Below are 16,867 nucleotides of genomic sequence, written 5' to 3' on the forward strand. Positions count from 1 at the left end.
CCAACAATGCTCCTAGTGACATTTCTTGTGCACTAATATAGAGAATCAATGGCTTTTCAGGAATTGGTGCAGAAAGAACAGGAGGCTTGAGAAGATACTCCTTGATGCTTTTCAGAGCATTCTCACAAGCTTCATCCCATTCAAATGATGTATCTTTCTTCATCAATCGACTGAAGGGATGACAACGCCCAGCTAAGTTTGAGATGAAACCTACGAATGTAGGCAAGTCGACCTTGTAAACTTTTGAGTTCATGAATGTTTTTTGGTGCTGGCATTTTTTGAATGGCTTCAATTTTATTTCGGTCGATTTCAATACCACGATGCCGAACCACGAATCCCAAAAATTTGCCCGAGGTAACTCCAAAAGCACATTTTAATGGATTCATCTTGAGCTGGTACCGTCGTAATCTGTCGAAGGTATCACGTAGATGTTGTAAATGATCTTCTCTTTTCCTGGACTTTACTACTAGGTCATCAACGTAACATTCCACCTTGTCATGTAGCATGTCATCAAAGATTTTCTGCATAGCTCGCTGGTAAGTGGCACCAGCATTCTTAAGTCCAAAAGGCATAACTTTGTAACAATATATACCTTTTGGGGTACGAAAGGCTGTAAGCTCTTCGTCTTTTGGCAACATTCGAATTTGATTGTAGCCAGAAGATCCATCCATGAAAGATAAAGCTTCATGTCCTGTGGTTGCATCAACCATAAGCTCTATGATTGGGAGCGGAAAATCGTCTTTTGGACATGCATTATTCAAGTCGCGAAAATCGACACATACTCGAATTTGCCCATTCTTCTTTCTTACCGGAACTATGTTAGAAATCCAGGTTGGATACTTTACTTCTCGGATGAAGCTAGCTTCTATCAACTTGTTGACCTCTGTCTCAATCTGTGGTATCAACTCTGGTCGAAAACGACGTTGTGCCTGTTTTATTGGGCGAACTCCGTGTTTAACTGAGAGCTGATGAACAGCGATCTTCGGGTCGGTCAAGTCCTGGCATTTCTTTGTAAGTCCAAGCAAATACATCTCGGTACTCTTGTAGCAACTTGAGGTACTCGGCTTCTTCATGCTGGTTTAGAAGAGTGCTAACGAACGTAGGTCTCGGCTCTTCAATTGTCCCTAGATTTATTTCTTTTAAGTCATCTACAGTGGCTTGCCCGCCTTCTTCAAAGACAGGTGGAGCATTTTCGAGTTCTTCATCTGAGACGACGTAGAATCTTCTTCAGGGAATTCCTCGATGGTAATATGATTTACCGAAACGACATCTTCAGAATTGTCTGTTTCAACAGTTGAAGTTCTGCTGTTGCTCGTTTGGTTTGTGAGGATGATGGTGCGTCGTTTCACAACCAATGCATCTGATATCGAGACTTCTAAAGTCGTTTGTCGTTTCATGCGAGATGGAATAGTGCTATGCAAGCCACTACTATCTTTATGCTCCACATGTTTATTCATTGGCTTAGGTCGACGTCGCGATTCTTTTCGTATTTTTACCCCAACATTCTGACCAAGTCTAGATATAGCAGACGCACGAGGTTTATGAATCTGTACATCATGATGATCATCTAAAGCACCTAATCGGTCAAATACCGACGTGGTCGAGATGTGGCCACCAATTCGATCAAAGACCGATGTTCGTGGAACTGGTGTTTCTTCAGACTCATCAATGATTTCTACTGTAGTATGTTGCGAAGCAGCCGTCTTCATCTTAGAAATTTTGATTGGAGCTTCTGACGTATACCCTAGCCCCGCTCGTGTGAATGAAACCTTTTTCTCCAGCTCGAACGAGTTTGACTTGTGTTGAAGTTAAACCATGAATTTGATCAGTTGGTAGTAGTTCACCCAATCGTACGGGTTCACCTTTTCCGTAACCAGCAATTTCGAATAACTTTGAAGTTTTAGGACCGAACCAACTTTTGGACTCTACTTTTGCGAGGTTGTCTTTATGGTTCTTCACAATTGATGTAGTTGGGACAACGTTTTCCACGGGTGTCCTTACTATGTAAGATTTTTGGAGAGGTGTAACCGGGAATGTCAACTCTTCTTTCAACGTCTCCAATTCGATTTTAGAGACAGGAAGTTTAGTCTTTGAAGAAATCTCTTCGAAAGGTGATTGTCCCGGCTTTCGTCTCGATTGTGGCACGTAACGAAGCATTGGGGTTGGCGATACAACTGTGGATGACGCGTCCACCATTGATTGGCCCACTTTCATCTGTCGAGTTTCTGGTTCTTGCTTCTTACTTCGTTCTTTTTGAAGCGGAGGACCGGGAGAAATCTTATCGGCGTCATTCATAGCATACTTTCCTTTGTCAGGTTTTTGCTTACTCGAAGGAGGTACCGAAACTGGAAATGCTTCTTGAATGACATCCCCTTCAAAATAGAATTTTGCATCTGCAAAATACGTTTCTGCCTTTGTCAAACGGTTGATCTTCGGCTATTACACGTTTCTGCACACCATCTTGGTAATACTTGAAGCATTGATGTAATGTGGATGGTACTACTACTCCAGTTTCATGTAACCATGGTCGACCGAGAAGTAAGTGATATGAAGTTTTACAATCAATCACGTGGAAAAGCGCTGTTGACTCCAAATCTGCAATAGAGAGCTTGACTCTTATCATGCCAATCGCTCTTTGACCTCCCAAGTTGAAGCCCTGAATCATCAACTTACTGCGAGCAAGTTGATCCGATGAGATGCCAACCTGTTTCATAGTACGAATTGGCATGATGTTGACCGCAGAACCACAATCCAGGAGGATTCTTTGAATTTTAGTTTCCCTCACATAACCTGTAACATAAAGAGGCCTATTATGAGGTCGAGACCCTAATTGGAGATCCTCGTCAGTAAAGGTGATTGTGGCCATACACATACTGTCTTGTTGTGGATTTACGTCAGGTTGAACTTCCTGTTTTGAATTGGTCGAGCTTTGCTTTGAAGTAAGCTGAACTTTTTGGAATTCACTGGACAAATCCAAGTCGACTTGCGAATCTTCTATTTCCGAAGTGCTATTGTCTTTCTCAAGTCTTTGATCTCCATTACTGGAAGCAGTAGGATGTTCTTCGGACCTATTACCGACATCATCTTCTAGCACTTCTGCTTCTACTTGATGACATGAAACCGTGCAGACTTCCTTTAAAAGCTTCTTGGGTAAGAATTCTAGAAGTGTGACTGGCACACGAGGAGGTTGCTGAAGGATGTCTTCGGGATCTGCAGGTGGAACTCGGAAAGCCTTCTTCTTTGTTGCTTTCTTTCGTTTCTTTGACCCTGTACTTGGTTTTGACTTTCTTCTATTTCTCTTTGGCTTTGGAGCAGAAAGAGTTGGCATGTATGTAGGACGTCTTTTTCGACAAGTGACAACCGTCCACCCTTCGTCGTCGACTGAAGTAGACTGTGAGATACTCGACTTTGAATTTGAAGCCGAATGAGATTGTGGTCCTTGTTGAAGTGAGGTAGGAAATGTGATGATTTTTCTTTGATATGGCCTTGCCCCCAGCGTGGGATGGGCCTTTTCAACATCGGAATGTACGGATATGAGTTGTGATGGTTGAAGTAAAATTTTGGTGATTTGAGGAGATGGAATCTGCGTAGCATACTGACTTGTCAAGAGTATTGGATCAAAAGATCCAAAAGTGACAGAGGTCATGTTGGAAGTAGCAACATTTTCGGCACAGTCAAGTTCAATTTTCCCTTGACGTGCCAAATCCATGATTTTCTCCTTGAAGACGAAACATTTTTCAATTGGGTGACTAATCACCCTATGATAACGACAATACCTCGGATCATTGTTGCGACCTACTTCTTCAGGTCGTTTGGATATTGGAAGTTCGATGAGCTTTAACTTCAGTAGCTCTTCGAACATGCCCAAGACATCAGCATCAGGAAAAGGGTACTCTTTTGCCTCAAGCTCTTTGAGAGTTTCCAAGCTTTTCCTTTTTCTTGTGTTGAATCAGCTCGTGGCTGATCTTCTCTTCTTTTACCTGTGATCTTAACAGGTTTGCTGGTAGTGGTAGACAAGACTTCTTGGTTTTGAAGGACTTGCCATCCTTCTTTTCTTGCCTTCGAGGCTCGCTTGGTCGTGGAGTCTGATGCACAGCTATACTCTGCTCCTGTCGTGGCTCGATCTGAGGGTCTTCGATGTAAAGGAGTTTCGCCCTTGACCTCGAAGATTGGAAGTGTAGGAAAGATTTTCCTACTCGTTGAGTTACTCGCTTACTATGAACTGTACGGTACCGAACTCTGCTTACGTTCTCTCTGATGAATACTCTGACAGATCTGTAGAATGAAGTGGACAGACTCTTAATTTGGACAGTTAACTTTAACTCTTTGAAGTTAACACATTACTGGTTATTGCGTTTCGCTAACTTTGATTTTGTCCTAACTGAATTTTGTGGTTTTACAAACTTGATTATACTGAGTTCTAAACTGACTGTGGCTGTACTGACACGTGGTTACTTAACTTTGTACTGAAGGGACTCTTCTCCTTGGAGTCTTTCTGAGTTTACTTGGTTCTCCTGCACTGACTCTCTTTTGCGTCTCTTGTCTGCTTCTGTTCGTCTGCTTGTCGGGTAACTTGCACTTGCTGCTGCTCCATGTCGTGGCTCGAGTAGCTGCTCTTCGAAAGTATGTGGCTTGATTCCTTTTTAGATGTAAAGGAGTTGCCAGTGCATCCCTTGAACACACATCTCGATCGCAGAAGATTGGGAGAGTCGATCCATACTTGAGGGAAAGATTCTCTCCATCGGTCTAGTACTCAATGACTGGTTCATCCTTCCTTTGTTTGACGGCGCAAGCCGCACCATACTTACTTGTTCTTCTATGCTGTAGAAGCGGACCGAAAACACTCTTTTCAAGTTGATCCCAACTGTCTATTGAGTTGGGTTCCAAGTCAGTGTACCAATCAAACGCATTGCGCGGAGGAGCGAACAATTGTTTCACCATGAAGTCTCCGAATGTACCGGCGTTGTTGCAAGTTTCGATGAAGTGGGCAATATGTTGCTTTGGATTGCCTTTTCCTTCGAACTGTTGGAATTTTGTGGTTGATATCCCGCTGGAAGACGCATTTGTTCGATTGTTGAGTGTAAGGTTTGGAGTAAACCAATGAGGACTGTGGCATGCCCCCCTACTGAGCACGAATGGTGTCGTAATCATTGCTTGCAGTTGTTGAACGGAAAGCGAGGCAACAGATCCTTGTGGTGGATCTCGAGTAGCTTTTCGTGAACCAGAATAGTCTGCTCGTTGTTCCTCTTCGTGCGGAGCATGTATGCTTCGGGGGTGAATCCTGGAGGATGCGAAGGTCCAGCACTCGATTCATTCTCCTTGTCTTTATGCTCTCCAAACGGCTGGCGAGAGTTGCAATTTGAATGTCTTTGTCTTCCATTGCTTTTGTTAATTTGTTGATGGTGTCTGCCATTTGGGCAACTTGTTCCTCTTGTTAACGCTCCAGCTGTCATCACTGCTCTGATGGATGTGTGAGTTTGTGACGGAGAAGTAATCGATAAAGATCTAGACGATCCCTCGCTTGACTTCGAATCAGATCCAGAATCTGACGAGTCGTCTTCTACCACGTCCGCCCACGATTCTTTTGTGGTAAGTGCCGTTTTTGTGACACGTTTCTTGGAGTGATGCTGGAGAGGCTCCATTAGCTTGATTCCACCAGTCTTTGTCTTTGTTCGTGTCACATGATGATCGCGACTAGTAACTTGATCAGATTCAAGATTAGAAGAAAGGGTTTTCTTACCTTTCTCAGTAATGGCAGATGCGATAGCGTTGACGTTGCGAGATGCCATTGATGCTTTAGGTGATGTTCTTGCAGTTGACTGAAAGATGAGAGGTTGAGATGGTCCCACCGGGCGTGCCAGAAATTTGTCGACAATAAATTTCTACGGATCTACCTCGGGATCCGTGAAAAATAATCACAAATGATTTTATTGATTTTTGATGAAAAGTGGATACAGATCTCAGTGTTTCCTCTGATTAACAGTCAAGTACAAAATAGTGATGACGTATGTAGCTTTTCTTCTCTCCGTGCTTCGCGCTTTATCGGCTGAGAAGGTTGCTTGAACGGTGGCTTTGCTTTGTGCTTGATCTTCTGTAGAGGCTTCTGTAGATCTTCTTCTCTCCGGGCTTCGCGCTTTATCGGCTGAGAAGGTTGCTTGGATTCCGGAGAAGGGTTTTATGCTTGATCTTCTCTTTAGTCGGAGTCCGGATCTCTGAAGAACCTTGCTTTTGTCTCTGAAGGAGGGCTTGAGAGCTTTTTCTTCTTCTAGAGGGAGAGCTTCTGTCTTCTCAGAGAAAGTGATCCAGATCCCCTCTCAATAAGAGAGGCTCTTGTATTTATAGATTTAAAGGTAATTTAGCTTTCCAATTATACCCCCAACTTAAGAAAGCTTAATTGATTTGTTTAAAAGGCTAAATTTGTCCAAATCCAATTTTATGGATTTTATGGATTATTATTGGGCCAAATTTATTTATTTGGGTATTAGGCCCAATATTTAATGTGGATCACTTGAATTTATAGGATCATGAGCTTTATCTGCGAAAGCCCAAAACCCAAACTTGTAGGGGGGCACGTTCCCATTTAATGGACTCAATTTGGATTTGAAGCCCATTAATAAAATTAGGGATTTTTATTTATAAAATTTGTAAAGCCCTTTTTCAAAATTTTGGTGCCTACAAATGTAATATTAATCAAAATCGTAAACAATTGCAGAGAGAGAAGAGAAAAGAGGGTGAGAACTGAGACGGCCATCTCTGTTGCAGGTCCAAGGCTAGGACCCACCAAAGACCACTTTCATTTTTTTTTTTTTTTTAAGAGAGTTGCTATTGTCATACCAACTCTTACTAATGCCACATCAATTCCTATGGAGATCTTGCATACAATTGGTGTGGCGTTAGTAAAAGTTAGTGTGACAATAGTAAATCTCTTTTTAAATACTCTTAGTCAAACTGTCAGACGATTGTGAGGGGAATCCAAAGTAGCCGTTGCAACATATATATATATGAAGGGTCCCTTTCAGCAACAAACATTTTGGCAAACATTTTGGCAAAACATTTTTCAAAACATGGGTTAGAGGTTTTGGAATGGGCTGATTTTTGATGAGCATGATCTCTATGGTGAGGAGATCATCCTCATCAAAAATCAGCCCATTCCAAAACTTCTAACCCCATGTTTACAAGTTGAGAAATCGTGGACCGTCCATTTTTTGTAAGCCATTTTTGATGGGTAAGAGATTTTGGAATGGGCTGATTTTTGGTGATGATGATCTCCTCACCGTAGAGATCATCCTCACCAAAAATCAGCCCATTCCAAAACCTCTAACCCATATTTTGAAAAATGTTTTGCCAAAATGTTTGTCAAAATGTTTGTTGCTGAACATTTCCCATATATGAATGATATTGTGACATGTGTAAAAGTTTGGGAAATTTGATGTGTGTCCCATTGTGGGTCCCACTGGTTAGAAAACGGTTTGACTTAAAAAGAAACCTTTCTGTTTCTTCTCTCTCACTAGTTAGGATAGAAGCAACTCGAAAACTCAATTTGACTCGACTCAGATGTCCATCGAATTGAGTCAAATCGAAAACCCACCAGGCGACTTTAACCGATCCTTAAGTATATTTTATTTAAATAAATTCAATTGTCACACCAACTTTTGCTAATACCACCCCAATTCATATGTAAATCACCAAAGAATTAGATACATCTTGATGTAGTATTAGCAAAAATTGGTGTAGTAATAAAAGCTCTATTTATTTATAAAGGAGAATACTAACATCCAAGACCTCGTGGATAATTAGCCTCTTCATCAAGGGAGTGCTTGTTTAAATATGGGTTAAAACAAGTTTTTGTGTGCTTCTAGTGTGGATCGAATTCAAATCATAGTTTTGTAAGAATAATAATAGTTCTTGCATCAACCCCCAAGTGTTGATAAGATGGCCAAGATCATGTCTCAAGAAACGAAGGCCTTGAGTTCAAATCCCCTCTCTTAATCACAAAACGGATTGGGTGATCTTGGATGTTGAGCTGACGATCATGTATTATGGCGTCGTAACTCCTCTTATGCACAAGTCTATGGACGTTATGACTGAGCATCACTCATGTTGTAATCATGCACATGTTCCATATAAAATATAGAGTCATGTTGTTTTTTGAAATAATGCCGATCTTGCGAGTATTATTGGAGGCTTCATAACCCTTTTCATATGTCTATCAAATTGAATCAACTCAAGGACCTATTAGTTGACGAAGGTAAATTATATAAATATCTACAATAAATTTGTTAAGTATTACCATTATATTTTTAATATGTTGGATTATATTGATTTTTTGTTTTCTATAAAGAATATAAACATAACACATAACCTATTGAGATTTCAATCCGACTTGACTAGTTTCCTAGTCAACCCAATGAATGGGTTCAAATGAGGTTTAAAACTGAATCAACGAATTAAAATTCAATCGATTTGACTCATCGAATTCTAAAACACGGGGCTTATTGTTTTTGACACTCATTCAAAGTGGTGTCAACTCTCCCCACTTTTTATTGATTCTCCCACTAAAATCACTAATAGATAATATTATTTTTTAACCCATCAGGGGTGTGCCTCAGCGGTAAGACCAACAAATAGAGTTTGCTCCTATAGGTTGTGAGTTTGAAACTGATGACCATTTCTTGATTAAAATGTCACACGTGTTGTGTGGGTTGGTGCATGTGGTCATGGATTAGTTTTGTCGGATATAACTGGGAAACCCCAGTTGGGCCTGTCTTATGGACTACCTGATGGACCAAGTCATGGTCGTCTACAAACAGGAATACCATGTTTCAAAACAAAAACATTATTATTTTTATAATACAAAATCAAATAAAAGAATGACTTGTTTTAAAAACCTGGTATAATCAATAAGAAATATTTTGATTATATATGACTTTTGAGTGCACATATATATGGGAAGTGTTCAGAGACCTTAAAGAAAGCCAAACATTGTGTAAAACATTTTTCAAAATAGGGGTTAGAAGTTTCAGAATAGGCTAATTTTTTGTGAGAATGATCTATATGGTGAAGAAATCATCCTCACCAAAAATCAACTCATTCCGAAACTTCTAACTCTAGTTTACAAGTTGAAAAATCATGGACTGTCTAATTTTTATAAACAACTTTTGATGGGGTTAGTTTCGAAATGGGCTGTTTTTTTATGAGGATGGTCTCCTCATCATAGAGATCACCTCACAAAAAATCAGCCCATTCCAAAACCTCTAATCCATACATTATAAAAATGTTTGGCTCTCTTTAGGGCCTTCGAACGCCATCATATGTATGTGTGTGTGTGTGTGTTAACAAAGGTCCACGATCATATAGTTTAGTTATTTCTATGTGATTAAGTAACTCACACGTACTTTCCCCCTAATTTAGTGTTAATTTGTGGTTTAGGTTTGTAATATTTGCACCTGTCTACTTCAATGACTTTGCCTAGTCCCATATAGAAAAATAATTATTAATATATTATTTAATTATACCGCATTAATCCGTAAATGGGTTATTGTTCTTAGGTCTATGAAAATGCTTACTTTTCGATTCAATTTCAAAATGGTAAAAATTTGTGGGCATCTAGTGCTTGGTTTCCTTAGACTAACTTTTGTCAGCGACAAAGTTTTGCCTTAAGAAATTGATTAAAACTTTGTAAATCACTGCAAAAGATCTTACACTTTTATCCAGAGATTGCAAAGTTTTGCGTTATGCATCTACAAAACTTTTTGAACCTAATGTTGTAAGATATCAAATTGAACATTGAACCCAAGAAGCAGTTGGGTATGTGTTCGCTGGCTCTAACGATTTAATGAATTATAGTCTCTTTGGATAGAAAGTAGAAAGTAACTTTGAGAGAAAGTAATTTTTTTTTTGTTTTTCAAAAAAATCAAGATTAAAAAAAACAAAAGTAATTTTATAAAATGAATTCAAACAAGCTTTTTAACTTTTAAAAGTAATATATATATATACACGTTTCCAAATGGGCTTGAAGAGCTTAATCGTAAGTCAACGTCGACTAGTTGCATGCCAATGATTACCAATTGCACCCCATCACTTAAAAAATCCCCTTTGGGCTCCATTAGATGATTACACTTCAAAAATAATAGAAAAAATAATGCACTCATTTTCTTCTTCTTCTTCCCCACTCATGCCCACATAAATTGTTGTTGGTTTTATTATTTTTGCATATTCTAATCTATTTGCAAAAATCACAAAATCCCTTATAATTGTCATGTATCCAGATTGTTAAATTAGGCAAACACTAATTGCTAAAAGAGCGAGTTTCACCATCATAAAAAATGCAAGTTGCAGATTCTAAAAGAGTGATAAAAAAACCAAGAAAAGATTGTGATTTAAAGTAATAGGAGTCGATACTAATGTACTTGGATTAAGATACTTGATTCGTTCATAATTTTCCTTTGAGAAATTTGAAGGGGTTCAAGATCATCAAATTTTGTATCAAAGTGAGCTTCACTATCATAAAAGCCAATGGTATCTATCACTGGTGGAAAACTCTATCGACCAAGTGAAGGACCAATATGGGAGGTACATCTTGTGAACCCCATGTAAATGCACTCATTTCCATCTATAGACCTCTCAAACGTAGGTTGATGGATAGATCAAACGTTGTTTGAGGTTAGAAAAGTCCTACTCTCCACATGGTAGATTTAAGTTCAAGATGAATATTACTTGATTTGTCCTTTTAATATGTATTGTTAGGGCTGGCAATGGGTCAATGATAACCGTCTACTCGACTCATCTGACTTGAACAAATCGGATATGGGCAAGATTTTGTTACCCGATTAAAAATTAAGATAGTATTACTTTATACCTATTTACCCAAAAGTTTTGTAGGGTCGACTATGAATATACGTCATATCCTACCAGATTACTCATTTATCCAACAACTAAAGTATAATTCTATATTCTATATATAAATAATTAGTGTTTTATTATATAATTTTTGTTATTAGAGTAAAAAAAAAATTTGGACGAGAGGGTAAAAATTTGGGTACCTCAAGCGTCGGTTAAGAAATCGGGTGTGGTTATCCACCTAAAACTTGGGCAAAATTTTGAATTTTGATATTACCCTAAAGTGCAGGTATGAGTGTGTGTGTGTTTTAATTTGGATATGGAGACAATAGAAGCCTTACCCAATCCACACTTGACCTATTGCCAACACTAGACGTGCAAACCTTCCTATGTTGAGTCGATTGCTAAAAATCAAGTTCTTAGAAATCAAATGACCTCAAGGGCGGAGCTAGTAAGGAGCCTGTGGGGGCAATTGCTCTCGCAGAACTTTGAGATAACCTTCTATTTTCAACTAACAACATATCTTATTTGCCTTCACTCCCTCTCAATTTTCCCCCACCCCCTCACCTTCCTCCAATTTTTGCCAGGCCATTTAATTTTTTAAGATGACATTGTCTCCTCACTAACCTCCTCTCATAGACTAATTAGAAAGATCTAAATATCATTTTTTTCAACTTCTAAACAAAAACCTTTAATTTCTCTTCCAAATTATTCATTTTCAAGTTCTTCAACTGCACCATTAATTATACTTTTCCCTCACTACAGTAAAATCTTGACTACGACCTTAGATGACCCATCCAATTGAATTGGTTGGTTTAATTACTCAACCTAATCAAGAAAGAGACATGTTCAAATGAAACTTAATACTTGTTTCCTCCAAGAAATGTTTATGCTTATTTTATTAGATTTTTTTTCAATTTGTAAACTTTGTATATATTTAATAATGTAATATTTTAATCTTGATTCGTGAGTCCAAATGCACACCAAACCAGTTTGGACCAGTGGCACGAGTCAATTTTAAAACATGGTCCATGGTCCCTGGCCCCTAATATTAAACTCCTAATCTACTATTATACGAACAAGAACAATCAACAATTATTATATTCTAATTTAAAATTTGATAAAATATGCAAATAAGGTTTTAAGCGCGTTTTTTTGGCTTTGGCGTGCTAGACATCTTAATTTAGACCACAAATATTAATCATTAGATATTTTCATATAACATCACGTGCAAAAATTCCAAACCGTGTAAATCAAACGTAACAAAACCAACAAACAATGAGTGGTGATAATATGACACCCCCACGTGGGGGGTGTACCCGTTATGCCTCGGGATAATAAACCGCGCATCCCTATAATCTGTGCAGTTGTGTTTCCCGATAAAATAACCCACCACATGTCAGGGGGAATCGATTGAGTATGCCACGTGGGAGAGGAAAAAATGCTGAAGTAACATTAATATTGATCTCGTGGATGTGGAAAGAATCATAGACGCTTTTCATCGAGATACGAGAGAAAAGTATCTATAGTTCTGTACACATTAATGTGTGAAACGATGTCAATTTTCATGTGACTCCAACACGACTCTCGAAAGAAAATAGATAATTACAACCCTATCTTCCTCGTTACATCCATCTCAACCACTCAAGAAACTACCAACGGTCAAATTAGGCGCCAACCAGGTGTTACGTTCTCAATGGAGTGATTACTGTGTGAAACGATGTCAATTTTACTGTAACTTCGAAAGAAAATTGATAAATACAACCCTATCTTATCTCCTTGGTTACATCCTTTCACCACCCCTCACTAGACTACCAACGGTCAAATTTGGCGCCAACCTAAGCTGTGTTGCCAGGTGTCACATTATCAATAAAACGATTACAGTTGGATTCTCAACAACTCCACTCTAGATGAGAAAAATCAGATGCATGCTTCTTCTCAACTTCCACTAAAGCATTCTGTACGGCCCCTTCTATAATCCAAGCCTCGGTCTTCGATAATAATAATAAACAATAAAAGATTAAGAATAATTAATTATTATTATTATAATAATTTTAAAATTATATAATTGAAGAATAATTAAATGAGCCATGCTACAATGACTTGAAATAGTTCTAGAGTTAGCACTGGATGACACTCGAGTGTGTGATACTTGTATCTCGAGAACAAGCATCTAGGATTTTTTGCACACTCAAATGCTACTTCTAGTGTTATTTCGAGTTAATTTCAAAAAAAATTTAAATAAATAAATATTTAATCAATTTAAAGATGGATTCGATGTAGCGACACTTGAGACATCATAATGAGTTTTAAAACCATGATCAGGACAAAAAAATTATTTTATTAATCATATGGTCCCTCCATGTGGCAACAAAATATTGCTAATCCTTCGGAATCTGAACTATCCTATCACTTTAGAAGACACATTTTCCTAACCACTTAAATTAACATGGAAAATGCTGGAATGACACAAACGGAGACACAAATGATGTGGTGACGAGCACATAATCGTAAATGCTTTTTACTCGTATCTCGCAGAAAAGCATCTACGGTTATGTGTGCGCCACCACATCATTGTGTCACCCCAACACGACTCGATTAACATAAGAAAAAAAAGACCCATTTTCCAATTAGTGTCTGTCTGAATTACTTCATATAGTTTTTCAAAAATATTTTTTTACATCAAATGTTCTATTCTATTTCATGTAAAAAATATTTTTCAAAAAATTACATAATGTGAAAAAAAGAACTTTAACCTAACTATCCTCCAAAAGTTTTATATGAAGCAGGAATTTTATTTTTTCCATAAAACAATAACACTTGAATTTATACTAATCCATAGGCTATAAATGAGTAGCAAAAAAATTCTCCTGGAGGGCCAATGAAGAAAGCTTCTCTGCAGTGTGATATATTTTAATAATAATAAAAATTTGCATCTAAAAAGTGGATTAAATAAAGTTTAGATACCAATTAAAGTAAAGCACAATGAAGATTGAAAACTAAAAAATAAAAATAAAAATAAAATTGCATATTCACCTTTGTTTCAATCTCAATTACTGCTGAAAATTCTTCCATAGAAAATTCTGATTGGATTGTTTTCGCTTTCAAACCCATACTCTTCAAGCAACAAAGAACTCCAATCATAGAATCGATCGAAGAAGACGGACTTTTCACTCGCAATTTAATTTTAGCTACCTCTGCGTTATCCCTTTCATTAACCTGTAAATTCTCCTCAAGCTCACAATTTCGCTTCCTCAACTCTTCTTTTAGTCCTATAAGTGTTTGCAAATGCGAAGTTGCAGTGTGAACAATCGAGTTTTTATCAATCTGAGAGGGAAGAGTGCAAATGGGGTCAGATTTAGTACCATTTGGAATCAAAAGAACCTCAATTTAGAGATTTTTTCGATGCAAATTTTGCAAAAAAATCTCACTAAAACAATCGAACCCAATTCTGAAAAATGAATATATATATATATCAATCTACAAGTGTCGAATAAGGAATCAGATTTAGTACCATTAGGATTCAAAAGCATCTCAATTTAAAGATTTTTGATGCAAAATTTGCAAAAAAGTCTAGAAATAATTCTCAGTAAAACAAACCCAATTCTGAAAAAAACGATTCTTTCAACAATCTGCAATATCAGAGTAGAGAGAGGTCAGGGTATTATTACCATTAGGATTCAAAATCATCTCAATTTAGAGATTTTCGGTGCAAAATTTGCAAAAAATCTCAAAATTCTTGGTAAAACAAACAAATCCAGTTCTGAAAAGTGTATGTTTTACCAATCTGCAAGGGAAGAGTACGAAAGGAGTCCCATGTCATACCATTAGGATTCAAAAGCACCCCAGTTTAGTGATCTTTGGTTCATAATTTGGGAAAAATTCTCACTAAAACAAACAAACCCACTTATATATTTTACCAATCTGCAAGGGAAGAGTACCAAAGGAGTCAGGTTTAGTACCATTAGGATTCGAAGGCATCTCAAATTAGAGATTTTTCAGTCCAAATTTTGTGAAAAATCTCACTAAAACAGAAAACCCAATTCAGAAAAATATGCATCTTTTTAACAACCTGCAAGGGAAGAGTACAAAAGGGGTCGAATTTAATACCATTAGGATTCAAAATCATCCCAATTTTAAGCTTTTCAGTGCAAATTTTGAACCAAAAAAAGAATAAAAATACTCCCCAAAACAAACAAACCTAATTCTCAAAAATTGGGCTACAAGTCATAGATGTTCACCTTGGTTCGAGGTGGCAGCAATGAGTGCAGAGCTGCATAACCCTGTTTCTCCTTCTCACGTCTTAATCGTTCACTGATCATGTGTCGGTAACTTCGATTCCTCTCAAACTCTCTATAATCATAATTCATACTTCGATTCTCTGTCAAGAACTTGATCATTCTTTTGTTCATGTTCCGATGGTTAGATACTACAATCGAATTCCCCAATCCGAACCCTTCGGTAGGTCCTGGGTATCGAACAAAGGCGCTTTGATTCGTGGGATGTGTCTCAAGCAAGAGCATCTCCTCTAACAAGAATTGATCCGCCATGGTTTAATTTTGGTTCTTGTGATCTTATTTGTTTTTGTTTTCCCGGGAATTTCAAATTTCGGTTTCAACGGCTATAATTGATTAATTTCAACTGTTCGTTGTAGAACTTTATATAGGAGGATTAGTCTGAATATTTAGACTTCAAGAGCAAGTCAAGATCCCACAATTTAAACGTGGTCAATTGTTTGGTTTCCTTGAATTTTCTCCTTACTCGCTCGCATTGTAGACGCACGTGACGCACCCTTTCAAATTTGGATGATGTTAGTGTCCAAATGCAGTGGACAAAAGAAGCATCCGACACCAATAAGATCGTCCCTCCTCGAAATAAGAGTTGTTTGAGATCCTAGTCTGATGAATGGATTGGTTTTCATCGAGATTCTCCAATTTTTTTTATTTTATTGGTAAGCCTTTTTTTTTTTTAATGGGATCAGTAACTCGATGTTTTGAGAGGAATCACCTATTCATAGACTTTACCAACTAAACTAATTCAAATAGAGATCTATTAAATCTTAAAATCATCAGAACCTAATGGTGTGAGATTAGTTCTAAAAAACTTAAATATAAAATTTAACACATGGTTTCAAATCTTGATTTGATGTCTCATCTCGTCTTGTTCAAAGATGCAATTGAGTTATATTGGACGAGTAATTGTCTCGTATGCAATAAATCATTTTACTCGATTTACAATTATTTATTTATATATATTTATATAAAAATATTTATAATTAATTTTTATAAAATAAGGTAGATTAGAAAATGTTTAGTCATGAAATCATATTTTTATTGGATAATAAATATTTATGTTTCAAAAATTAATTATTTTAATCAAAATATACAAATTTCTAAATAACACGACTGAGATTTTTCAAAAATATTGTGCGAGTCATCTCGTTTTTCTCGTGGGATTTTGTGAAGCCAAAGACACCATCTAAATTTGTCTCGTTGATGAATAATACCAAGATGACTCAACCTAGTCATCTTAATTTCAAACGAGATTTGAAATCATGTCTTAACTAGAATTGTTATGGAACTGAATGGTCAAGTAACTTCACATTAATAAATTAAGAGCAACAAATATGATAATTCTAATATAGATTACTTAAGTGATTGGAAAAATCAAATTATAAATGAACATATTTGAAAAAAAAAATATAAAAGTAGCTTTACTAGGAGATAATCTAGAGAAAGTCGACTGAGGTGATCTGTAAAAGCTCAACGAAGGCTAAGCACAACTTCAATCTAAAGAAATGTTTAAACTAAAAGTCCTATAAAAGAGGGAAAGGGGAAAAAATATATAGATGGAGATAATGAAAAAAATATGAACTCGGAAGGACTAGATCCCAAATGTTTGTGATAAGGCTTTATTGTTGTATGGTAATTATAATTTTTGCCATCATGAATAAAATTAGAGTCATGATGAATGCACGCTTTAACTTGACAGGACATTTAGTAAAACTTTTTCTTTCTTAATGGTCTTT

At 37.1% G+C, this 16,867-nt stretch overlaps 1 protein-coding gene across 1 annotated transcript; it reads right to left on the reverse strand.

Moving 5' to 3' along the window:
* Positions 1–12,068: 12,068 nt before the first annotated feature.
* On the reverse strand, positions 12,069–15,475 carry LOC147402190 (transcription factor bHLH92-like). The gene is made up of 3 exons (XM_086443740.1): positions 15,081–15,475; positions 13,876–14,166; positions 12,069–12,830 (listed from the first exon to the last, which is right to left on the reverse strand). Exons 1-3 carry the CDS (start codon positions 15,387–15,389, stop codon positions 12,732–12,734), a joined length of 699 nt encoding a protein of 232 aa, XP_086299866.1. The 5' UTR covers positions 15,390–15,475; the 3' UTR covers positions 12,069–12,731.
* Between the last annotated feature and the right edge of the window lie 1,392 nt (positions 15,476–16,867).

Source organism: Akebia trifoliata, chromosome 5 (assembly GCF_017979445.1).
Source record: "Akebia trifoliata isolate Shusen 1 chromosome 5, ASM1797944v1, whole genome shotgun sequence".
Taxonomy (NCBI): domain Eukaryota; kingdom Viridiplantae; phylum Streptophyta; class Magnoliopsida; order Ranunculales; family Lardizabalaceae; genus Akebia; species Akebia trifoliata.

What these genes read in the sequence shown, in the direction of transcription:
- LOC147402190 (XM_086443740.1), bottom strand. Translation starts at nt 15,389, where the DNA reads ATGGCGGATCAATTCTTGTTAGAGGAGATGCTCTTGCTTGAGACACAT. An exon ending in TGCTGCCACCTCGAACCAAG is followed by an intron (nt 14,167 to 15,080) that starts GTGAACATCTAT and finishes CTTCCCTCTCAG; the next exon opens with ATTGATAAAAACTCGATTGT. An exon ending in TAATTGAGATTGAAACAAAG is followed by an intron (nt 12,831 to 13,875) that starts GTGAATATGCAA and finishes TTATTATCGAAG; the next exon opens with ACCGAGGCTTGGATTATAGA.